General features: G+C 37.0%; 1 protein-coding gene across 1 annotated transcript; it reads right to left on the reverse strand.

Moving 5' to 3' along the window:
* Positions 1–8,598: 8,598 nt before the first annotated feature.
* LOC149011977 (Lung seven transmembrane receptor family protein) lies at positions 8,599–14,515 on the reverse strand. The gene is made up of 5 exons (XM_089163432.1): positions 14,104–14,515; positions 11,553–12,471; positions 10,826–10,921; positions 10,330–10,466; positions 8,599–9,283 (listed from the first exon to the last, which is right to left on the reverse strand). Exons 1-5 carry the CDS (start codon positions 14,307–14,309, stop codon positions 9,115–9,117), a joined length of 1,527 nt encoding a protein of 508 aa, XP_089019558.1. The 5' UTR covers positions 14,310–14,515; the 3' UTR covers positions 8,599–9,114.
* Between the last annotated feature and the right edge of the window lie 11,742 nt (positions 14,516–26,257).

The following is a 26,257-nucleotide window of genomic DNA, read 5'->3' on the forward strand; positions in this document are numbered from 1 at the left end:
TTCATACAGAAAGTAACTGTAAAAATTATCAGCCTAAAACAGGAAGAAGAAAATAACATTTCCATTAATAAAACAATAACCAAAACTAGTTCTTCCAATGTTCTTTGCGAATCTGTAGCACGGGCGACAAGTCATTTTGATGGTGGTCTATGAAGCAATCAAGACTTTCACAAAGAATTCCTACATCATTTGATGGTTACATGGATTCGTTGTAAACGGAGAAATACGGGGATGCCTGAATGGCAAAGTTCAACATAGCAATCGACAAAGAATTCTCACATCCTTTGAACTTCACCCATCTGCGCACCGTCCCCATAGTTATCCTATTTCTCCTTTGGAAACCCATTTCTGCAATCAAAATCCTGCACAGAGATATCTCCCTTTGTTTTCTTCTCTTTATCTTTGTTCATTTTCTAGTCAGTTATTTAGGATTTACATGATCCACTGGATCATTTTCTTGAAGGAATCAGCAAGTGTTCTGTTTTTTTTTTTTTTTTTTCCTCCAGATTGTTGCGATTGAGAGTTAAAAAATTGAAGGAAGAGGTGAACGGAGGTGAACGGAGGGAGTGGAAGGGAGACGGAAAATGACGAAGGAGGAGAGGGATGCAAAACCGGAGAAGTTATCGCCGGTAAATATGGCTAGGTATCAGCTGCCGGCAGAGATTCCGATTCGACTAACTATAGGGGCTGAGTGTGTAAATTAATAAATTCTAAAACCTTTAAAATGTAAAAGAAAAAATCATATTTGTATATAATATTTTTTTACTTTAGCAGCTGCAGCAAATAAAAATCCATCGCCTCGAGGATTGAAAAAAAAAAAGAGGAATGCGATCTTGTTTAAGATCGTGAAAACAAAAAATTTAGTACGGTCAGGGAGGTTGGACCGTGAGGAAGGGAAGTTTTTTTCAATTTTTTTTTTTTCATGCAATGGTTATTTTGTTTTTTGAAAAAAAAAATTAGTTGTTGAAAAGTGAGTGGAACGTGGAGAAGAACCGTACTGGAAAGAAGAAAAAAAAAAAAAAAAAAAATGAAATTCGGTTGAGAAACAAGACGAGTTTTTTTTTTTTTTTTTTTTAAATTATCGGATCCGTATCGTACAATTGTTTTCACGGGATTTTGTGCGAAGGTGTTTTGTACGGAGTTAGGTGTTCTTGAGGTTTTTGGGCGTTCCGGACTTAGTGGAAGTGACGGATCGAGGAGATTTCACTCCCTTGGTATTGATTTTGTGAGTTCATATGGAAATCAATGGTGATGTTCTTTCAATTGATTGATGGGTACGAAAGCTACAGATCAAGAAACTGTACAGACTTGCAGGAAGTGTTGAAACAGGTGGAGCTCCAATTGACACTTTGTCAAGGGGTACACGTAGACAGAATTTGCAGGTTGTTCAGGCGTAAAACAAGGGCAAATTTGAAAAGAAGCGAATGACTTTTGCTTTGGATTTGGTGAGTGGCAGTGATCTCTCGGAGCCGGCTGTGACAGGAGAGATGGAGCCATGTCACGTTTTATAGCGGCGGTGAGCTGTACCGGACACCCCAGGTGGGGGTGTGTGCCATGCTGGTTTAGTAATGGCGGTAACAAAAGCATTCCTGGAGGGGATGTGGGTCATGCGTGTATAACGACAATGAGTTGTACGGGACACCTCAGGTGGAGGGTGTGCGCCATGCAGGTTTAGTGATGGCGGTAACAAAAGCATCCTTGGAGGGGATGTGGGCCATGATGTAAAGTGTGGTGGATACACAGAGACTGGTGATTGCAGAGAGACATCATCAACGGTTTTCTTCAAGGTAGTTTGCAGAATTCAAGCCAAGGTGGAGATTGTTGGGTTTGGGTATCTTGTATTCTGTAGGCCCATATAATTATGGTTTTGGTTGTATTAGTAATTGAAACAAGTTTTGGGTCAATTACTATTACTGGGATAACATTTTAATTACATTGAGATTAGGGTTTTAGGTTTCCCTATAAATAGTCTATGTGGGATAACCTATAGGCATCAATCTCTGTAGAATATTGGGGAATCAATCCCTGTAGGGGATTGGGGTATCCATCCTGATAAGGATGGAGGGCAAGCAAAGGGTAGGACTTTGTGGGTGTGAGAGTGGTGTGAGGTTTTCTGAAAATAGTGAAACTCTTTTTCTCTCTGATGGACGTAGGCATGGTTTTGTCAAACCACGTTAAATTTCCCTTGTGTGCTTTGCTTGTGTTCTTCTTCGTTCGTGGTTGTGTGCTTGTGTGCTTTGTTAAATGAAGGCACATTATACAAGAAGACTGATTGGGCGTATGACGAATACACCCTAACAAAGGATGACAGACATGCCTTATACAGGGTCAGGAATTATAAACATAGAACTCCAAAGAAAAGAAAGCAGAGAAACTAGCACAACTGTTGGAATCGATGTTAGAGATGGGGATGGAAGAACCGGAGGTAGCAAAATTCTATATCTCAAAAGATAGACGAGCCATATTCTTTATGAAATCTTATTTTCATTCAAATTATTGTAGAATTTAACTATGGCTTCGCAATCAGTGCGAACCATAAACTTTTTGTTTTGTTGTAAATTCCACCCTTCATGTAACCCCACCACACCACCAAGATCAAGACCATTAAGACCCATGACCAATGTCATGAAGGGCCTCCTTTACTCATAGTGCCTCATTACCACCCTTACCTCATGGGTCCCACACACTAATAAAATAATTAAATAAAAGAAATGCAAAAATCTAATTTTTGAAACTTAATATATAAATGATATAGATTTTAATAAAAAACCTAACAACCCATATCTGATTTGATGAATTGTAAAATACTTACAGAACCTGCTATATCAATGCAGTTACGTTGTCGAAACAAACATAGAACACTCAAATAATAAAAAGCAAAGAAGGAAAGAGAGAAATGACCTACAAGTCGGGGTGAAGGCGCTAGACTTTTTACCAGCAGCAAGAGAGTGAATTGAGACCTTCTATAGCTGATCAGATTCATTGAAGAAGGCTAGGGTTCTATCAAGGATAACATGTCATCACCAACAACTATGGGTGCCATTCTTTCTAAGCAACGGATTTGAAGCTAAGGTCAAAACTCGATGCAGAAGCAAATTTCCTCTACTTCAACAGGCGGTGGGGCAATGTTTGCCGGCAAGGGAAGGGATGGCGGTCACCGGTGGGAGTGAGAGGGGCATTTTGGTCATTCACATGAATAAGGGGTATTTATATCTTTACCCAAAAAAAAAACATAACACTCCAAGTTAAAAACTAACGTTGGATTTTTTGTAATTTTTCAAGTTGATAAAATTGGACCAACTGAAATATTTGCCACTTAAGTGGGCAAACAAGAGTTTGGGCCCAACTTAATTAGGCAAAATAAAAAAACTCTGATAGTTTCCCTAGTTTTCCCTTATTTTTTTCATTTTCCATTTGAAACACCAATATTTGGTCCTCCTCTCTAATATTGGAAATAATTTATTTCAAAAAGATAAAAGATATACATGTCATTCTTCTTTCTATTTAACAGTTATAATTAAAATTCAATTTTTAAGGAAGAAACAATTAACTCCCAATTAAAACTAACTCATGATCCATAAATTTCTCTCTATTTATTCTCTTTGTTCTTATTTATTCTCTCATCTTCTCTCCCGTCTTTGTTCACACACCACTAAAAGGGAAACTTGGATGTAGAAAAACAAAAAAATTTCTCCTAAAACTTCTCCAGAGGACCACAATCAAGTAGTCTTATTTCTCTCTCTTTTTTGGTTGATTTTTTCCCTTTCTCATTTGATTTTTTCTTCTTTAATTTTTTCTTCTTCTTCTTTTTAATGTTGAATATGTATGAGTAAGAATATGAAAAAAAAAATTTGGTTAGAAGAACTAGGTCATGAAGGATCCAACAGAAAACAAAACAAATAAAAAACTAATTTGGCCCAGTAAACATATTAGCCTGAAGAAATTCCTTTAATTCCGGAAGTAACCTTTGTAGGATTTCAAGATTTCCATTTCATCACAGAACATCCTTGAAAACCAATCGACTACATGATTAATACTCATTTTGATAATATGCACTAGATTGACCAACTCATAATTATTATATAATAGGTTTTTATATGTAACTTTCGAAAAACATGCTAAACACAAAATACCCCCCAAAAAAACCACATCCCACATTTATGTATTCTAAAACTCAATTTCCCTTTAGGGTATAAGCTATATAACATGAGGGAATTATAAAATTTTAACAAGTTCAAAAACAGCTCAAATGCATAAAACCACTGATAATCAAAACAAACTAATGTGATTACTGTCAACATTTTAACATTTCATGTCATGTGTGATTTTTCGTATATTTAGATCCATAGCTGATCTAACAATTTTACGAAAAATAATTTTGAGGGATTAGGTAAAGGTACCTCAAGGATATATAATATATATGTTATCATGGTGCTTAGTTTTTTTCTCAAGGAAGCGAGCGAGAGGAGGTCGGTATTACATATATTATTATACTTATTTAAATTCTTGGAATCAATCCAAGGAAGGAAATGTTCGACAATTGAACCTTTCAGCAAAATCACGACTCGAATTGAAAGCTTCTATTTGTTTTCTTGCAAAACCACTCGATTTGAATCTCCTTAAGTAAAACAGTTAACAATGTTAGAATTGAGATAAAGATTTGTGCAACACCACTATAAAGCAAACAACAAGAAAGAACAAATATATGATAAAGCTTCCATTTACAATGAAAGAAGGGCTATTAAATTGTGCAAAGATTTCTGATTTGTCCAATTCAAACCTAGCTGAATTCTTTCTCCAAGTGTTTTAAAACTTTCTTGACCTAACTGCTTTTAGGAAAAATTTATTGTAATTAAGATTGTGAAAAGAAGTTCTATTTTTCTAGGCTAGCTTTTTATTTTGTCCTATAATATGTCATTTCCTTGTCATTTTCACTTACGTGGTGGTTTCCTCATATGAATTGGTTTATTTATTTATGATTGAGACCGGAGTACATGAAAGGATTTAGAAAATGGACGAACATGAGATCTTCAAAATTGCAACTTCAAAGTCTAATATCTCTCTCTCTCTCGTTGTTGCTTTCTACACTTTCTTGTGCTGGTTCTAAATTATAGAGGAGATCTTTAATTAGATTCTTCACTATTAATTGAAAATGAAGTTTTTTTTTTTTTTTTTTTTTGGGGGGGGGGGGGGGGAGGGGGTAGTGTTGTGCATAAATTCAATAAGCATGGCGAACAAGTCGTGAACCATGGTCAGCCCAAGTTGGTTTGACCATGAGGATAGGCCAAAGTATTACTCAAGATTATCGCTCGTCTAGCCAGATCAATTCCACATAATCCGAGCCCAAGTTGGTTTGACCATGAGGATAGGCCAAAGTATTACTCAAGATTATCGCTCATCTAGCCGGATCAATTTCACATAATCCGAGCCCTTGAGGTCAAGCAAGGGACCACGAGAAGTGATGTCGAGAGCTCTGGAGATGACGGGCTAAGAAATATCTCCCGTACAAAGACACTAGCTAGCAACCAAGGAGATAACTCCATTTTTTATTTTTTATTTTTTTTTGGGCGTGGGGTGGTGGTTTGGTTCTTGCTCTCCAACTTGATTCTACATATTTTGATATGCAATGATGGTGAGACATGCTTGCTCCAAGGTGATGCTGGTCTAAATCCAAAATCATGTTATCAATGCATATGGTAATAATCCCAACAAAAACCTAACTCTTATTGAACTTTTAAAACTTGAAGTTTTAGATGTGATTATAGAAATTGACAATCAATTATAGTTTGCAGAGTAGGGTGAGAATCATTCATTTGCAACTATAGTTGATTTGAGAAAACACATATTTTTAATACACCAAAAAAAATTCAAATTTTAGAATAGAAACTATATCCTAGAATTCAAAATACAAAAGAATATTAGAGTTTGTATTGTAAAGTTGTCATAGCTGGAAACAAAGAAGTAATTGAAATTTGTAAAGTTGATTGAAATTATAATTGGAAACAAAGGTGTAATTGAAATTTTAAAGTGAAGTTGACTAAATCTATAAATTTATAGTTAAAATCAAATCATAATGTAATATTTGTCTCTTTTTAAATAATAATTATCTATAAAAATAAATAAAAAAACTTTACCAAAACCCCTGAAATGCAGGGGCTTCAGTGGTGTCAACAGCAACCAACACTCTTTGTGTTGGCAACATTTCGTATCATGACATTTTACCCCGTCCTTCCGATGTTGAATTCTGAGTCCACCCCTGGCTGAAGGATTAGTCATTACAATGAGAAATCAGGTAAGACCGAAATTGCTTGGGTCATGCGCATTAACCGTCAAGTCGAGATTTCGGACCCATTGAATTTCAAGGGTCGAAATAGAAATTTCGAACGACGGCCCATATTGTGTGGCTTGTTGGTCCTACGCATTAAATGAGCAAGACCCAAGAAAGACCCACGTTAGACATCTTCCATGTGCGTACTTAGAAGTTAGAACCAGCGTCATTCTGACTTTTGCTATAATGCGCAGGACCCAAGCAAGACCCACGTTAGACATCTTTCATGTGCGTACTTAGAAGTTAGAAACCAACGCCAATTTGACTTTTGCTAATTAAAGTATAAGCACCCATGACCCATATTACAATTTTCACTCTTCAAAGCAGTAGGAGAGCAAACCAACCAACCTTCAATCCCTCCTTTTTTGTGTGTGAATCTTAATTTACTGAGCAAAACTGGAAAAGTCTAAATCACCTCCCTGCAGAGCACATCTTCTCTTCTAATACTTTTCCATCACACAATAGTGGTGAAGTCTACCTATAAATGCTATAAAATAAATCGTAGACAAAACTCTGAATGGGTTGGGGGTCTCATGTGGGCCTTCCTCACTACTATTTTCATGAGAACACCTTTTTTTTTTTTTTTTTTTGATACAAATGCAAAAAAATAGTGACTGTGATTACATGTTGTACTCTTCCCATGGTTCTTCCTGTAACAGGGAATTTCAGCCATCCTTGCAGCGTAGTTTATGACCTCTTGGTTATTAGATGTGACAATCTCTATATTCTCTATATTAGAGGCTAAGAATAGTAGGTCTGGACTTCTTCAAACCACCATTGTTTTTGTGGTTTTGGTAAGTACTCCTGGATCAGCTCCCAGTTTGTTAGCATGCCTTCTAGCCGCAGATTGTATGTTAATGCAAATCTCATTCCCAAAGCTAGCCCTCTGGCAACTGTAGGTATAAACTTGTATCCTCGGTATTTTCCGTTCCAACAGTAAATGATCTTTCCGCATTGAGCTACTCCCCAATAGCATCCTGTCTCGTTATTGGATCCTTTATCCGTCCCTGCACAAAATAACATTGTGAGATTTGCTGGTATTATTGATTGTAGTTTTAGAAACTGCATTCCCCTATCCTCTCTATTTAGAGATCCGGGAATGCCATTGTCTAAAGCCCCAGGTGGCTTTAGCTTTAGGTTATGACACCATTTATTAATGTATGATAACACATTTTTGGGATCCGCTTTAGCTTTCCTGAAAATAATTGCATTGTGCAATCGCCACACGCTATAGCAAGTGATGCATATAATGGAAAATAACCACCTTAGCATAGTTTTGTCTAGATTTGAATTATAGAACAGATCAAAACATAAATCACTGATGTCTGAAAAAGGCAACATTTCAATTCTTAATTCTATCGATCCCGCCATCCAAATTCTCCTCGTCCATTTACATGTGAAAAATAGATGCCAACGTGATTCAGTACTACAATCACACAGAACACACCGATCTGTATTTGAATTCCATTTGGCAAGTATCGCATTAACTGGGATCCCTGCATTCAAAAGCCGCCAGAAAAAGTTAACAAATCTTGGATGAATCTTAAGTTTCCGTAAGAACAACCATCAGTTCTTATATATACAAGCATATAAAGATGGGTCATGTTTGGAGTACAGGTGTTTATAAGCAATTTTGGTGGTTAGATCCTGAGCAGAAGAGTGTCTTAGCTTCCAAACATCCTGTTCAGATGAGAGCTGGACAGAGTTTATAGCAAAGGAAATCTGGGAATCAAAAGTGAGAGAAGAGGCAAACCTATCCCTTGCACTTACCACTTCAGCCAAACTAATCTTATAGTGAGCAAAATGCATGTTAAACATACCCACCACATGCTCAGTATTATTTTTAACCCATGGATCAACCCAAAAAAGGGTGTTTTCCCCATTCCCCACTTTTCTGACAACTAGGTCCCTTAGAGAAATTTCAGGAGAACACCTTGTTCTCCCTTTACCACGAGTGATTTCCAAATCAAAAGACTTGACCATGCTGAGTTAAGAAACCACGAAACTGAAAATAATCAACACATCATTTTTGAAACAGACACAACCTTCCTAGCCAGCGATCAGCCACACTATTACCTAATTCAATACCTGTCCTATAGATCTGGGTGTAAGAAACTTAAAATCTTTCACTTCTTACGTGCTTCTTCCAATTCCATTTATAGGAATCTTAATTTGGTTGAACATTAACCCTGAGGGACTTATGTTGAAAGAGTGAAAAACAGATTGGCCATGATCACTCCTTGTCTCCAGGATTCCATGCAAACTACAACCCTTCTTGTGTTCCTCATTCTCTCTGATCATCTATAAAATTCTCTTCTTCCAAAAATTAAAAAAGAAAAGGTGTGGGATTTTGGTTATCTTCACCATGTGGGAAAGGTTTCCTTGAGCAAGAGGTAGAGAGGGAGCGAAGCAGTGACACTCCCATCTGATAATATTATGTGGACAATATCATAACAGCTACTTTGTCATTGTTGGTGGTGAGGGCTAATCCAATTTTGAAAGTTTTGAACTAATCCATCGAACTATCACAAATTGCAGACACTCAAGTCTGTCCAATCTTGTAATACTAATACAATCATGTCTAAACCTAAATCCCCCCAAAAATAAAATAATAGAAAAAACAGAAAACAAACTTTTACATCCTCACATACAACTCTCCGCTATGATCTTCTCTGCCAACAGAATAACTCGATGAACCAAACCCAGGGAGTAGCTGAAATTTTGTCACAAGAATCCTAAGGTTCAGGTGCTAGCAAATATTGGGTTATTTCCATTATGTGGCTCCTCTACTCTGTTTTTTCTTCTGGATCTCCATTCAGTGCCTCTTCCTTGCTATTCACAGCTCTGGATTCCAATGAGTTCCAGACATCTATTGAAGCCATAGGAGATGGTTTGATGAGCTTTAAGGTATCCTCCTTATCAAACTCTTCGCCTGCATCGTCAGAGTAAGCATACCTGCCAAATTGGAAAGCGTAGGGCAGAGATTTAGAGACAATTGATAAGCAACTTTGGATTCAAGAATTATTTGGAATAATTCAATTTATTAATTTAAGATTTGGGTAAAAGAAAAGGAAAACTAAAATTCAAGTTCAGCTTCGAGAAAAAATATTTTGTCAAAAGAAAATTTTCGGCCAAATAAGTAGGCACAAGTTTTAATATTAACACTATATGCTTAACATGATCAAAATCATTGAGTAGACTTGAATTAGAAATAAGTAAAATAAAAAATTAGAATACAAACAACTTCTAATCCATCTAATTCCATCATTTGTACCCCAACATCGGTTCCAGAATAAGAATTTCACCATACACTATGAACCACCATGGTCAATATGCATCTTAGCTACGAGTGAGAGTAAACAATGAGCTTAAAATTTTTGATTAAATATATCAAAATAAGTCTGATATGCTTCTATTCAGCCGAATCATTCATGAACTTTGAGATAAAGCAAAAAAAAATAAGATTTAAAAATGTTTTTCAATTTGGATTTGAAGAAAATTATTAAATAACCATGAACAACTCTCCCGAACATGATTTTCTTCTTCTTCTTCTTTTTTTTTTTTTTTTTTTTTTGGCTGGGGGGGGGGGGAGGTGGAGGGTGTTAACAGCATTAGTAAGTAGCCTACAAGGGCCTAACGGATTAACAAAGTAGGGTGATCTGATTGATCAGACTTTATAATCCTTCATGCCAAAGGTCACATCTAATCAAATGAAAACAATACCAGGGCAAATTGATATCTCATACCCCTGCATTGGTGGCACTTGTCCCCAGTAGAAGTCGTCATCATGAATTGAAAGACCATGTGGTGCAGTCAGTGAGATGTGGTGGACTTAAAGCCCATGCCCACCAGTAGGACATATAATATAAATATAATATATAATAAATAATAAATGAGCTCTCTTCTTTTTTTTTCTTTTTCTTTCACAGGAGGGAGGGGGAAGGTGTTGTTCATCAGAGAAGAAAATGACGAGGCAAGATCTACAATGTGAGAAACATTACCGCATAGAGTTCTGAGAGGGTGCCCAAAGTGCACAAATGATGCATAGAAGAGAGAAAGACAGGACTTGCCAGAAGGCAGGGATAATCCATGCTCTTGGCCATCTCTCATTGTAGACATCGTTTGATTTGAAGTGAAGCTGCAATGAAACATAAAATTTCAGGCATTATGGTTTACTGACAATTCACAGAAAATTGCAGGCTACTTGCTGGGAAGAAATTACTATGTAGAGGGTTTTGAGAGGGGGAAACAGCACTAGAGAGAATAAAGATGAAAATCTAATTCCATAGAAACCTAGGGATAACACAGGCAGTGCAGTGAGAACAGTAGACTAAAAAGGGTTTTCATGCACAAGGAAAACCTGGGATTGCACCAGCAAGGAATGATGTGAAGAATGAAGAAAGTGACCCTTGATGAATCAGAGATCATTGAAGATAGCCGCCATTACCTCACTACTAACAAACTTTGCAGCATAATGCAAAATAACATGCATATTACCTCATAGCAGATCCAACCAACAGAAACAATAACAGCTACCGCTAAAGCATTTGTGAATTTCCTGTAAATGTCTAATTTGGCCATCATCCTTCTTGCCTGTCACCATAAATGTGCAAAAAATTAAAAAAAAATTAAAAAAAAAAAAAAAAAAAAAAAAAAGGAAGATATGAGCTACTTCATTGTTCTTACTCTAAAGTCCTAAGTATGGTTTTTTTTTTTTTTTTTTTTTTTTTGGGTAAAGTCCTAAGTATGGTTATACCATACAACAGTAGAGTTACTAAACTGTGATGCAGCATAGCATGGGTTTATAATTACCCACATATCCGCCTTTTAAATGGCGTACATGAAAAGGATCCCCACAAATCCACCATGGAGATTCTTTTTGGAGCAGAGAGTGGATAAACAAGCTCAATCAAGCATTTCACAGAATACGGACTAGATGAGCCAAAGAAGGAAATCCATTTATTTTATGCATACACTATATTGATGATAAATGAGAAAGCACAGAGGTCCATGCTCTGCTGCATCATCATGAACCATCTCTATGTTGCTAGCCATATGCCTTACCACTATAAATGATACAGATATATACTTTATGTTTTTTCTTATAATCAATATATATATATATATATATATATATATATATATATATATATATATAATTGGGCAGTATTTGAAGGAGAGAATATTTTAAGCAAACAAACAAATACCAAAGTGGAACATATACCTGAAGCTTGTTTAGGGTTGAGGAGAGAGAAGTAAATATCCAAAGAATGAAAAAAGCATCCAAGACTGCCACCGGAAGAACCAGAAAAAGTCTTGCCTTTCCAGAAAGATCGTTAATGGTACCAACATTTTCTACCAATTCAAGAATTTCCGATGCCATAAAAAAAGTCCCACCAAGCATAATCACCTTCTTAGTAAGACCACCTAGAGTGGGCCTCACAACACCATAGCCCATAGAAACCATCAGGATTATGAGACGTGCAACTGTACGTTTAACGGTACCAAACGTGACTGCCCAAAAAGTTATCCCCCTAGGTCTGATTCCAGTCTTATTAAATTCAGCGTACTCAAAGTACCATAATGTCATTTCAAACATGCCCAAAGAAATCACCAAGGTTATGCAGTTCTGCAGTTGAAGAACCTCTCTCCAAAATCTTGCATACTGAGAGAACCAGAAGACTCCAAGTATAACAAAAGCAAGGGACATAAACCCATAGAAATTCTTAAGTGGTGCCATTCTTCCAGGTAGATACCCAGTAGGGTTTTTCCATATGGTCTTCCCTTCCACAACCAACCTCTTAAGGTTTGGATCACAATGAATGAAATAAAGATTATACATCCCAGTCTCTGTAATCTGTATGGATTTTGGTTTGAGTGTTGCAACTTCATCATCTCCAGCGAAAGAGACACCAAAAACTTGGGGCCAGTTAGGGTTCCTAGTTGATTGGCGATGTATGACTTGACCTTGTTTACAAGCACCTATTTTTTCAAGATCTGAGGTGCAGCAGATAGCTCTTTGACCCCCATATGCTGAACCCCCAATTGTCTCCCTATCTTCCACCTCAAAGACAATGGCATGAACCATTCCAGAGCTGGATTGAGCAGCTTCCTTTGGCCTCCGAAATGTGATCTTCTCAAAACTGGTTTCGTTCAAAAAGAATACAGAGTAAGGAACATGGCCAAAATAGTAACCAGTAGAAGAATTGGGACTACATTGTTGCTTCATATTTGCTAAAAAGAAGGAAAAGAATGAACCCATGAAGGAACAAGTCATTATTTAGGTTATTCAGAGCGCATGAAATTTAAACTTCACAATTGAACAAAGGGAATTGTTACCTTGAGCTTTAATGGGCCGGCATCAACAAAACAATACACTACAACTCTTATCTCACAGTATATTAATTCAGTGAGTCATGCAAACATATCATACTCCATTCAGAATTTTAAAGACTTAAATTAACATTGTCGGGTAGGAAAGTGAGATATTTATGTCACCAAAAGCTATCAGATAGTGCTAATCGTATGAAGTTCTCATTCAATGCTCTCCAATCCATACTGAAATGGAGCTTGATTTTTGGCATATTGTTTTTATGGTGAAGGTGGAAAACTATTTTCAAAGTGAAGGTGGAGAGAATAAATGTCCGAATGAACAGAAAAGAAAATCTGAATATAAAACACAAATAGATCAAGGTGATCCAAAGACTTAGCATGATTCACACACCAATTTGATGTGCTATGTCCACGGTCAAAGCTGAAGTTGTTTTCACTATGTGATGGACGAAAGTTTGTAATGGAATCTCTGAAGAACACCCAAAACCACCCCACCCCCGCCCCCACAAAAAAAAAATCTCAACTGTGCTCTCTATTAGGACAGTAAAAAATATAAATATCCTCCAACAGATCAAACAATCGAGTTAGGTTATGTCATACTCAGTCTGCTCAAGCCTTCAGCTACCATCGCAGATCTCAGAGGAAATCCTTTGGTTTGCAACCAAAATTTATGAGAGTCAGTCTTCTAAACAGGTACAAGAATAAAACATACATGACACTAAATTTCTTCACATTATTTAACTCCATCTGAAAAAGAAGGGAAAAAAAGGGGTAAAAAAGAGTAACTCCATTAGAATTAATAGAGAAAGAAAACTCAAAGGAAACTGGATGATGCCCTCAAAGACAAAGGTACATCCACTAATTTCTATGTTCTTACTTCATGTTCTATTTACCTACTGATTTTCACGTTCTTGCTTCACGTTCTATTTTCTATTAAGCATTGCTACTACTTTCTTTTCCCCTCTCCTCCTAACTCAAGATATAACATCAGAGCAATGCCCCGCAAACAATTCACCCTTGCGTAGCTATGATCCTTAAAAAGAGTACCAAAATACAAATACAAGAGTCCTAAGTTTCAAGAGAAAAAATGAAAAAACGGAATAGTGTTCATTTGTCCAATTACTGGGGCTAAGGGAAAGAGTACGAGCAAGGACACTTCTAACTAGAAGAAAAGTCTGAGGAACTGCTGCAGAGACTTTAGATCTATCTGTTCACAGAAACATTACAGCTAAAATAGCGACAAGAGGTTTAGAGACGAAAAGAAACAAATCGAGATTCAGCTAAATAAACCCCAAATTGTCGTCGTAGAAGAAAAGATAGAGCAAATCCGGATGAAAAAAAAAAACCTAGAGATCCAATCATTACAACTTGAATTCCAGATAAAGTAACCGGAAAAAAAAAATAAAGAGATACCAATTAAAAGAAATGCAGATCCAACTCACCGTATATAGGAATCACCATTTGCGGAGTTTGAACTCTCGGTCTCATTAGATACAGACGAATAAAGACCCTCACTGCCTCCGTAGACGACAAACGCATTGCCCTTATTGATGAAACTCTCTCCGGTATACTCGTGAACGGAAGCTTCAATGCAGATAAAACAAAGAAGAAGAAAAGAGAAAACCCTGAACAAATCGATTGACGCCATTGTCGCTGAGTTGAAGCTCACTCAAGCGACAATTATAAGTACCAGAGTGTGAGAGACCAAGAATCGACAAGAATTAATGGTGAAGTCAATGATGATTGGTGAACGAGCACCGGATCTGAAGTAGCAATTAAGAGCGAAGAAGAGCCGGTCGAGATATCGAGATCTCGACTTCACCAGTTCACACACTAGAAGGTCTTTATAATCCAAATTAGGAATTTTGAATCAGTAGTAAACAGCAATAAAGTCAACCTGCAATTAAGTTTAATCTTGTTACGCTGTTACTAGGATTTCACGTTTTATCGCTCTTGATCATAACTGTCCGTTCATTTGGAATCTAATTATCATCCACGATTACTTACATTTGGTGTTACTTACTAGGATTACTTGCCAATGATGGATTAGTCAAGTGATTAAAGACCCGCCCTCTTACGGGGAGGTCCTAAGTTCTCACCCACTTGGTGGCATATATTAGTCTCTAATCCAAATAGGACCCGAGTCGAAAGATCCGAAAGCCTGACAGCATCAGGTTTAGTGACAGCTCACTTTACTTAAATTATTAAGAGTTTTTCACATAACACTCACTATTATTACTCGGTGAACCGTACTCTGTCCCTCTCGCTCACCTACTTCATTTGGAAGTTGTAAAACTGCTTCGCAGCCTCACCTCTGGGAGTGGAACCTTTCTGCTACTCTTCCAACGCCATGGCAGACCAAAAGATAGAGTAAGGTAGCAGTAGCATCCGTGAGCAGGGGTGGACCCACTAAGGGGCCAGGGGCCATGGCCCTCGAATATTTTAATTTTTTTATTAATTGCTTAGTTTTTTCATTTTTTATATTAATTTTCTTTCATTTTTCCAGCTTTTTTCTCTTCTCACATGTGAAATATCACTTTTGGTCCTCCCAAATTTGAAAACAAATTTTAAAGGAGAAATAATGGGTATAAATGCCAACTTTGTCCGCTTAAGTAATGTTCCGGTATCAAAACATTGTGGATGCAAAAAATTCCTGCTGGGAGACTCACCCACCACAGCCAAGTATGCGACCCGGGTCGAACACCGTATTAGTCAAGACAAAGCCTTAGAACCGGGGTTGGCAACCAAAAAATAAATAAATAAATAATTCATCAATCCCTATTTATTCTCCTCTCGCTTCTCTCTCACATATTTTCTTCCTATTTATTCTCCTTCTATAAACGTGGGTTAAGAGAAATTTTTGAAAAAAATTTATTATTAAATATTCAAAATGCCATTTCTAATGGAAACTAACTCCTCAATTCCAATAACTCCCTCTCTCTCTCTCACATCTTTTCTTCCTATATATTCTTCTTAGGAAAATTTTTGAGAAAAATATATTATTAAATATTCAAAATGTCATTTCTAATGGAAATTAACTCCTCAATCCCTATTTATTCTCTCATATCTCCTCTTTTCTTCCTATTTATTATCTTCGGTTTCTTTCTTTTTATTTATTCTATAAGTGCGGATTAAGGAAAATTTGGGATGGCAGAAATGGCAGTAAAGACTCGATTCAACACCAACGGGGTTGGTCCAAGTGGTAAGCAACTTGTTCCGCTTAAGCAAGGTTCCGGTATCGAAACCTTGTGGATGCAAAAAATCCCCGCTGGGAGACTCACCCACCACAGCCAGGTGTGCGACCATGGTCGAACACCGAATTAGTCAAGGCAAAGCCTTGGAACCGGGGTTGGCAACCAAAAAAAAAAAAAGACTCGATTCAACTGCTGCCGGAGTTGAAGCGGAAAAATGACAGTAAAGTCGGACCAAAGATGGAGACGATGAAGGAAATGAGAGAGAATTGACACCCCACTCTTTTTATTTTCACCATTGGATTTAATTGTGATGAAAATATGCAAATTTTACTATACAATAGATGTGAGGGTATTTTGGTCATAAAAATCACAAAGTGTCCTTAATTGATCTTATTGAATACATCAAGGGAGGCAGATGCAAAGTATCCATTTTTTTGGACTAAAATGACATAGACGAAACCTCAGGGAATCCAGATGAAAATTACCTAATTATTAATTATCAGCTATTAATACAATAAAAAGAGATATGTTGTCTAGCATCTCTTTGCATACCTCATCTAGATTCATAGATGTGCTCACTGGTTAGTGGAGATCCTCCCATTTACGTGAATGCATCAAAATACTGCAAATTAAGATACTGTACAATATGTGTTTTTGGTAGAACAATATACCATATGCATTATTAAAACGCATTGCAGAACCATTAAAAGTTTACTGTGTTGGCAATCAATACTTCCTAGTTTCTGGTTGAGTCCCAAAAAAAACGTAGAAGAAGAAAGAAAAATCAACGTTTATTAATGAAAAAAAGTCATGGGTTCAACTCTCTAGTGGTATATATATATAATAGTCTTTCACCTCCTAATATATAAATAACAATGTATATTCTCCCACCTTAATGTATAGATATCAATTCTAGAAAAAGGAAAAAATGCATTCCAAGCCCTTGAATGCATTGATTTTTCATGGCAAGCTTGAATGCATTCTAAAATTTCAAAATTTCTACTTGGTATCGCTTTGGTTCTTTAATTTTTTCCCCTGATTTTAGGTCTTTTTAGTATAATTCTAATTCTCATTTCGTGACATCTTTCATTTTGTTGACATTTTTGGGATTCATTTTTTCACTTAAAAGAACATAAAATCCTCTATTCATAGTAGACTTTCTTTTCTTTTTTTCTTTCTATTTTTTTTCTTTTTTATGGATCTTAGATTAAAAAAAATCATTCTATTTATTTTTGCACAAATTACTTAAAATTCTAATACAAATTGAAAGTATAATAGTAAATATACATTCTTTTATGAAAATTCTATTATTTTTCATTTTTTTCTCACTTCTACACCCTAATGATCCATTCTCGATTTTCATCATCAATTTTTTATAATTTTTTCATTTTGAAGTGGCAAACTTATTTTTCATTCTATAATTTATTCTGGACAAAAATCATCAAACCATTTTTTCAATTTTGATTAAAAATATGTTCTCATAATCATTTATTTTAAATATGCAAAATAGTGAATGAGAATTGATACCAAAAAGGCCCCTTGGTGAGAAGTAATTTTATTCACATGAGATTCTATATCCATGATGAATCATTACTGAGGAATCGCATCAATAACTTTTCGGAATCTAGGGCAACTCTCAGTTTGCATTGTTGCTTAGTTGAAAGTGTGTATAGTTCTAAGTTAGCAGATCAACTTTCTGATCCATACAAGTAAATCTCTTTCATCTCGGGCACTGAGTCTACATCTTTATTCCAGTGCAACAAACACAGCCCTACAATAGAATACGGCAACTGTGTTTTCAAGGGCTGAACAATAGCACCCTCTAGTTGTTTTAAATAAATAAAAAAAACATGGCTAATCTCCTTCCAAATTTCTCTTCTTCTTATTTTATTCTTTTTTCCACTGCTTCTCTTTGTTCTGCTAGTGGTTTTGTTTCTTTGGCAGGTGAGGGAATCAACCCTGAGGAAGATGGGGCTCGAGGTAAGAACCAATCTCTAGTAGTTGAGGAGTGTCGATGGGTTCTCTTAGGTCTAAGATGTGATATGTGGTCATCTTGATCACCTTATGTGGCAATACAAGTTGATGGTTCAAGCTTTATCCCTTTTATTATTATCTTTCACTCATATTTTCAAACCACCCGTCACTGTTTTGGATCACACTTCATACAGCCATCTTACACCGCCTTTACTAACATCCATTACAGCTACACATCCCCTTACATAACATGTCCCACACCCTAAAACAATTGCAAACCACTCATTTTACCTACCCGTTTTCATACCACACCACCCCCTGAACCCAAAAAGGCAAGTTTCAAAAGATAATACTCTGTGAATGCTGTACTTTCTTCTTTTGGAAAATAGAACTTCAGCATCGTAGTGAAAAAATTGCCATTTTACTTGCAAAGATGAATAGACAACATGGACGTGGCTATCCTATTTATCCACCTCTCCGTCCCTCTTCCTCTCCTAATCCCCATGCTGCAGGAGTGTCCCGCTACTCTGCCAAAGTTGCTGAAACAAGAAGGAATATAGATGCTGACTCCTGGAAGGCAATAGTACCTCCAGGTAGTCATGCTCGGTTGCTGAAGCCTAACCACACTAATGCTCCTTCTTCTGGCTTCCCTCTCTACGAGTATGCCTGTTTCCCCAGGGAATTAATCTCTGCTACAAAGAAAAAACTTTTGGACCTCTGGCATCCTCTTGGAGCCACCTCCATTGTTAGTACTGGCAGGAAAAATTTCAAGGCTCTGTTGGTCTCAGAGGCTCATAGAAACCATGTGATATCCTTGTCTCCTTGGTGGTGTGGAAACCACATTCTGCATTTGGCTTTAGACCCCATTCTAGAATGTCGGAAAAACACCCTCTTACCACCGATTATTATCTGGATACAGCTTGGTGGTTTAAGAGCTGATTGTATGAACTATGAAGGAATCTTGATGGCTGCTTCTAAAGTGGGAAGTAATTTAGAAGTCCAACTGAACTCAAAAGAGGTTGGATTATCAGGGAATGTTGTGAGAATCAAGATCGTGTTCGATATCAATAAAAAAGTGCAGACAACAACTTCTTTCAGAACTTTAAAAAATGAATGGGTTAGCTTGGATGTAAAATATGAAGTTAAAATTATGTGTCTTAGGTGTGGGCATCTCTCTCACCAAACTGGTTTCTGTAAGAAATATGGAACAGAGGAAGTGTTTCTAACTGATGAAGCCCTACAATCAAGATTGTATGAGGGAGTGACAACAAAACCATTGGCTGGAGGTTTTCTGAAGGTGATGACCACGCCCTTCATCCGAAGTATGCTGACTACACCACTCTCGATCGCTTCAAATAACAATTCCGAGGAGGAAGATGATGCTGCAGGTATTCAACTTGTTCCCAACATTCAAATTGATGAGGAACAGATAGATATCTTGGAAGAGGAAGGATCGGCCAACAATGCAGAAGCTGCTGAAGAAACAACTTCTGCAAAAAGAAGCTTCCCAAAACATAAGGGCAACAAGCTAGGAAAGTTTGCGGATGAGAAACACAATATCGATCCTGATAGGTACAAAGCATCTGGGTCATTTGTGGGGAAATTGAGTGATTTGAATGAAGAAGTCAAAGTTCTACAACCAAAAAGCAAAGGTAAACAGGTCATGGCTGAAGAGGAAGAAGAAAATCAAGTGGTCTTGCAACTATTTTTAGAAAGACAGTTTGAAATGGAAGCTCTGATCAAAAACCAGTTCATTAATCAACAGATCGCGATGGAAGCATAGAAGAAACAAGAACAGGGTACTACCAACTCGATCCTTTCCAAATTGCTGGAAAGAATTGAAAGCATTGAGAACAAATTCCAAGCTACTGCAGCAGGTATAGAGGATAATAAGAGTGAAGCTGTGGTCAAATCGAGCTTGGCAAGCACGGCTAATAGGCCAAGGGGCAGGATGCAAGTACTTCTCCAATTGATGGGGAATCAGCTGGTGCTAGAGTAGGGCAAAACCATTTCATAACTGATGTTGGTTCTAATTTTCTTAAAAGAAGAAGAGTTGCTGAATTCTCTTCAACCCAAAACGATGTGGCTTCCTTTTGCCTTAACCTGGACCAAACTCTCCACCATTGTGCTGAACCACTAACTATATTCTACCACTTCAAAACTAAGATGGACACCTGTCATCACATCTTTGAGCAACTCAACCAAATGAATGCCATGAACTGCCCAAAGCAGTCCGAAAATGAGAAGACCTATGAGAACCACACCAACATTCACTGAGTAAATAACAAGCCAGAGGTTCTAATTCCAGCCCCCATCGACCCTCATGTATTCACATATCACATCTATTCTGATTTTTTGGATCAATTCATCATTTACTTCATGCTTCTACTCGCTATCCTGTTAAGTTGGTTCAAATCTTGATGCTTGTTACTCTTCTAATAAAGTTTGTATTCTCAGATATATTGTTATGTACTATTTTAGGTGTTCTATTTGCTGTGTGAATTTGAAGTTCCTCTTTTGCCACTTTGTTCACCTACTTTGTTATTAGGTTTTTCTTCCTTGTCCTTATCTTTGTAATCTTATTCTTGATCACTGTTTGTTGTTGACGTCTGAGGGATCTGCACGCACACCAGAACTGTTGTTGTAATCACAATACTTCTTTAGAGCTGAAACGTACATGAAGTACTTTCTTTAAGGTATTTAGACACCCCGAATTGTGCAATACGGGTTCTAAAAGTGTCTTCACCCCAAGATCAGTCAGCCCAAACCTTTAAGGTTGCACCTCAGAAAGGTTTACTCAAGGTATAATCAGGTTATGTTCACTGCTTAACTGAATAACAGGGAGAGAGAGAGAGAGAAAGAGGAGGAGGAATTCTGTGTGTCAAGAATGAGCACGAAATGGAGTTTATATACAGCCCCAAAGGCTGTGGGTGAAAGGGTAAGGCTGTGAGGGTACCTTTCAGCTCAACTCTCTTCAGCAAGGTACCTTCAGCTGACCTCCCTACAGGAGAGTGCCACTCAAATGGCATCTCCACGTATTCACCCAGAAGTGGGCTTTCCAGAATAGGGCCCATGACAAACTGGGCCTTTCGGATTAAAGCCCAAGTCCCAAGTCCCAAGTCCCAAGTCATATAGATATATTAATATTAATATATATCTATCTATATAATCATGGCAAGGTCACTATAGGGTTCAGGCAAATTAATAATACCTGGGCTCTTACTATATATAAACCATATAATCAGATCCTCTCAACCCGATGTGGGACTAAACAAAACCATGGATAAAAGACACAATTAAAATAAATAAAATATTTATATAAAGTTTTAAACATATTTACAACAGCTACCAGGCACATTTGTGGAGATAGGAGCTTCTTCTCCAAGTACTCTGATGCTGCTGACAAGATCTTCATGGGAAATTCTCAACCAGCCAATGTAATCGGAAAAGGACAAATCACCCTGAAGCTGACCTCTGGAAAAATTCTGAGGTTGGAGAATGTTCTCTATGTACGAGATATAAGGCGAAATCGATCTCTGGTCCACTCCTGAATAAAGTCGGGTTCAAACTGTCCTTTGAAGCAGACAAAGCAGTTCTCTTGAAAAATGATGTATTTATTGGAAAAGGTTATCTAAATGATGGCCTTTTTGTATTGAGTATTACTGAATTAATAAATACTTATGATTATGCTTATGTTTTTTATTCTTTTGATTTATGGCATGGTAGACTAGGTCACAGTAGTGCACCTTATATATCTCAATTATGTAAGTTGGGCATTATACATAGTGTTAAACCACCACTGACTAAATGTCAAATTTGTGTTGAGGCTAAATTTACAAAGAAACCTCATAAGTCAGTGGATAGGAAAACGAATTTGCTAGAACTAGTGCATAGTGATTTATGTGATTTCAAATCACAAGAATCAAGATGTGGTAATAAGTATGTTATCACCTTTATAGATGACTGTTCTAGATATACTATGATATATCTACTGAAATCTAAGAATGAAGCCTGCAATGCCTTTCTGTCTTATAAAGCAGAAGTAGAGAATCAACTTGGAAGAAAGATAAAAAGGCTAAGGACTGACAGAGGGTCAGAATATTTCAGCCTTAGTAAATTCTTTGAAGAGAATGGCATTATTCATGAAACCACTGCCCCATATCAACCACAATCTAATGGGATAGCAGAAAGGAAAAATCGTTCATTAAAAGAGATGATGAATGCAATGTTAATCAGTTCTGGCTTACCACTTGACTTGTGGGGGGATGCAATATTAACTTCATGTTATGTTTTAAACAGAATTCCCCACAGAAAATCGGAATGATACCATATGAAATATGGTATTTAAGAAAACCAAGTGTAAAACACTTGAGAACATGGGGTTGTTTGGTCAAAGTGGCCATTCCAGAACCTAAGAAGCGAAAAGTTGGTCCTAAGACCATTGACTGTGTGTTTTTAGGATATGCAGTACATAGTTCTGCATACCGTTGCATGGTTATAAGAACCATTGAAGAAATTTGTGAGGAAAATTCAATAATTGAGACAAGGGATGCTGAATTCTTTGAAAGAATATTTCCTTTTAAATTTAATAGACTTGATAGTGAGTCTGGAAGTAGTAGTATGAATCATGGAAATGATTTGGCTACAACCGCTGATTTATCTCATGAATTGTCACAAGACAGTGGAAATGAGATAATATTGACTCCAAGTGGAAATGAGAATCCTATACGGAAAAGCAAAAGACAAAGGAAAGCTAAATTTTCATATGATGAGTGGATAGTCTATCTTATAGACAATGACCCTCTCACTTATAGTGAAGCAATTACTTCTCCGGATGCTGTCTTTTGGAAGGAAGCTATAAAGAGTGAACTAGATTCCATCATAGCTAATCACACTTGGGAATTGGTAAATCTTCCTCAAGGTTCAAAGGTGTTAGAAACCAAGTGGATATTTCGAAAGAAATTGAAATCTGATGGTTCCTTAGATAAGTTTAAAGCCAGACTTGTAGTCAAAGGTTTTAGGCAAAAGAAAGACATAGATTACTTTGACACCTTTGCACCTATAGCAAGAATAACTATAGTGAGAGTTCTCATGGCTATTGCATCTATCTACAATGGATGTAAAGACAACATTTCTAAATGGGGAATTGGAGGAAGAGATCTACATAAGACAACCAGAAGGTTATGTATCTCTTGGTCAACCTAATAAGGTTTGTAAATTAGTCAAGTCATTGTATGGGTTGAAGCAAGCACCCAAGCAATGGCATGAGAAATTTGATACTGCTCTCATTTCAAAGGGTTTTAGTGTCAATGATTCTGAAAGGTGCTTATATAGTAAGTTTCATCAAGGGAAGGGTGTTTTTATTCTACTTTATGTAGATGACATGTTGATCATGGGAACAAGCCTAGAAATAGTTAATCAAACTAAGAAACTGCTACTTGAGTCTTCAGCCTTTGTATTTGAAGTTTTAACCATTGTGGGGGATTGTTGTAAATATGTTTAAAACTTTATATAAATATTTTATTTATTTTAATTGTGTCTTTTATCCATGGTTTTGTTTAGTCCCACATCGGGTTTAGAGGATCTGATTATATGGTTTATATATAGTAAGAGCCAAGTTTAAGGTATTTAGACACCCCGAATTGTGCAATACGGGTTCTAAAAGTGTCTTCACCCCAAGATCAGTCACCCCAATATAGTCAGCCCAAAACCTTTGAAAGGTTTACTCAAGGTATAATCAGGTTATGTTCACCCAATGCAAGAATAACGGGAGAGAGAGAGAGAGAAAGAGGAGGAGGAAGGGTCAAGAATGAGCACGAAATGGAGAATACAGCCCCAAAGGCGGGGGAAAGGTACCTCCCAACCCCAAGAAGGTACCCCGACCTCCCCGGAGAGTGCCACCAAATGGCATCTCCACGATTCACCCAGAGGGGCTTCCGATAGGGCCCATGACAAACCGGGCCTTCCGGATTAAAGCCAAGTCCCAAGTCCCAAGTCCCAAGTCCCAAGTCCCAAGTCATATAGATATATTAATATTAATATATATCTATCTATATAATCATGGCAAGGTCACTATAGGGTTCAGGAAAATTAATAATACCTGGGCTCTTACTATATATAAACCATATAATCAGATCCTCTCAACCCGATGTGGGACTAAACAAAACCATGGATAAAAGACACAATTAAAATAAATAAAATATTTATATAAAGTTTTAAACATATTTACAACATTGTTTCTTTTACTCAGTACTGTTACTGATTTTCTATGTTTGCTTTCTAGTTAGTTTATGTTTTTTTAAAATCTCTAGCCGTTCATACCTTGAAGATCGTGCGTGCTTTATTTCTGTTGGTCACCTTCCTTTTTTTGAATATGAAAATCTTGTCTTGGAACGTCAGGGGCATCAATGGGAAATTTACAACCCAATGCTTGTCTAAAGTTCTTAACAAGCACAACCCCAATTTGGTGTTCTTATGTGAAACAAAATGTGTGAACATTAAGAATTTTAAAAAATTGAAGGGGAAGATCCTAAAGAATTATTCATCTATTGGATTTTCCGACAGTCAGGGAGTGAAAGGAATGAAGGGGGGAATTTGGACACTACAAAAAAAGGGAACTGGGTGTACTCTTTTATCAAAAAAAACCATTTTTTCATGGGCATCAACTGCTCTTTCAAAGGGAGAGACTGGATCACAATTCTCATTTATGCCCCTCCTACGTATGCAAAGAAAAAAAATTTGGACACAGCTCCTCTCGTTCATCCAATCTATGACCAAACCGTTTATAATCATTGGGGGTTTCAATGAAATCATGAAACCAGGAAGACAAATTGGGAAATGACTTCAAACCATCCCTTGCACTCTCTGCTCTTCAAAATATTGTTTTTAGCTTGGACCTACGAAAAATCTCTACCCCAACCCTTTCCTTCACTTGGTCAAATAGACAAAAACCTCCCAACTTAATCAAGGAAAAGCTTGATGGGTGTTGGGTATCCACGTCGTGGATCGCACTTTTTCAAGATGCCAAGCTAAAGAAGTTACCAGCCACGGGATCGGATCATAACCCTATTCTACTTAGCCTGGATAACAACAAACCGCAAGGAAGAAAGTTGTTTCACTATCAAACAGCTTGGCATTGTCATCCACTCTGTACCTCTGCAATCGAAAAAACCTGGGTAAGTGAAGGTAATGTTCCACTAACCCATAAACTTGCTAATCTTTCTCGATTTCTAACCCATTGGAATATAGATGTGTTTGGAAACATTGAAAACATTTTCCACAACATTTCTGCGGAAATTGATGCAATGGAGAATCAAGTATGTCCACATTGGGATATGGTCGCGCAGAAAAAACAAGCTTTTTCTTTGGCACTGGATGCCGAAGAGCAGTTCTGGTTTCAAAAATCAAGAGGTAAATATATATATAAAGGATGGAGACCGAAATACCAGGTACTGTCATCTATCCTAAAAAATCTATTGCCATAAAAGGAAGATTGAGAACATCAAACACAATGGTCAACTTGTAAGTTCTCCCTTTGAAATTGTTGATGCTTTCTCTTCTCACATGCAAAATTTATTTACCTCCTCAAACCCGTTGGATCCGTTTTTCATTGAAAGCCTTTTCCCGAACATGTCCAACTTTGTAAACTTAGTAGGGATCTCGGGGTCACCAACTGTTGAGGAAATCAAAAAGACAGTTTTCTCATTGGATCCCCACAAGGCTCTAGGAATGGACGGCTTTAATGCTTTTTTCTATTAGAAAAATTGGGATTTAATTAGTTCTGATCTCTGTGATTTCGTCTTTGATTTCTTCAATCATCCCTCACTACCCCTTTAGTGGTAATCATACTCTTCTTTGCTTTATTCCCAAGAAAGAGAATGCTAGAACGACAACTAACTTCAGACCGATTAGTCTATGTAATGTTAGCTACAAAATTGTGGCTAAGATAATTGCGCGTAGACTAAAACCTCTATTGAAAATTTTCATTTCCCCATGTCAAGGAGCATTGTGGAAAATAGACAAATCTCGGATAACATTTTGTTAACCCAAGAAATCTTCCACTTCATGAGCAAGACCAGAGCAAAAAATAAATTTGTTGCTCTGAAGCTCGACTTGTCAAAAGCCTATGATAGAGTAGAGTGGAATGTCCTTCAAAAAAATTTTAAGTTCCTAGGCTTTGAAAAAAAAAAATGGTGCCAAATGATTGAGTGCTTAATCTCTACTGCTTCCTTTTCCATTAAACACAATGGAAATCCTTACTTCTGTTTCTCAGGAACAAGAGGTTTACGTCAAGGTTGCCCACTGAGTCTGTATCTTTTTCTGTTTGTCATGGAAATTCTTTCTAGGTTGTTGAATGAATATAGGACTCTAAATCTCTTTAAAGGAATTAAGGTGGCTAGAAGCACTCATGAGATCTCTCACCTATTCT

This window comes from Hakea prostrata, chromosome 7, assembly GCF_041222555.1.
Source record: "Hakea prostrata isolate BN-2017 chromosome 7, UWA_Hpros_2, whole genome shotgun sequence".
NCBI classification, from domain to species: Eukaryota; Viridiplantae; Streptophyta; class Magnoliopsida; order Proteales; family Proteaceae; genus Hakea; species Hakea prostrata.

Bases quoted from the DNA above. Each gene is read 5' to 3' on its own strand.
- LOC149011977 (XM_089163432.1), bottom strand. From the start codon at position 14,309: ATGGCGTCAATCGATTTGTTCAGGGTTTTCTCTTTTCTTCTTCTTTGT. The intron at 12,472-14,103 runs GTGAGTTGGATC...GAACGAAACCAG, and splicing joins AATGGTGATTCCTATATACG to TTTTGAGAAGATCACATTTC. The intron at 9,284-10,329 runs GTAATGTTTCTC...CCAATTTGGCAG, and splicing joins CCCTCTCAGAACTCTATGCG to GTATGCTTACTCTGACGATG.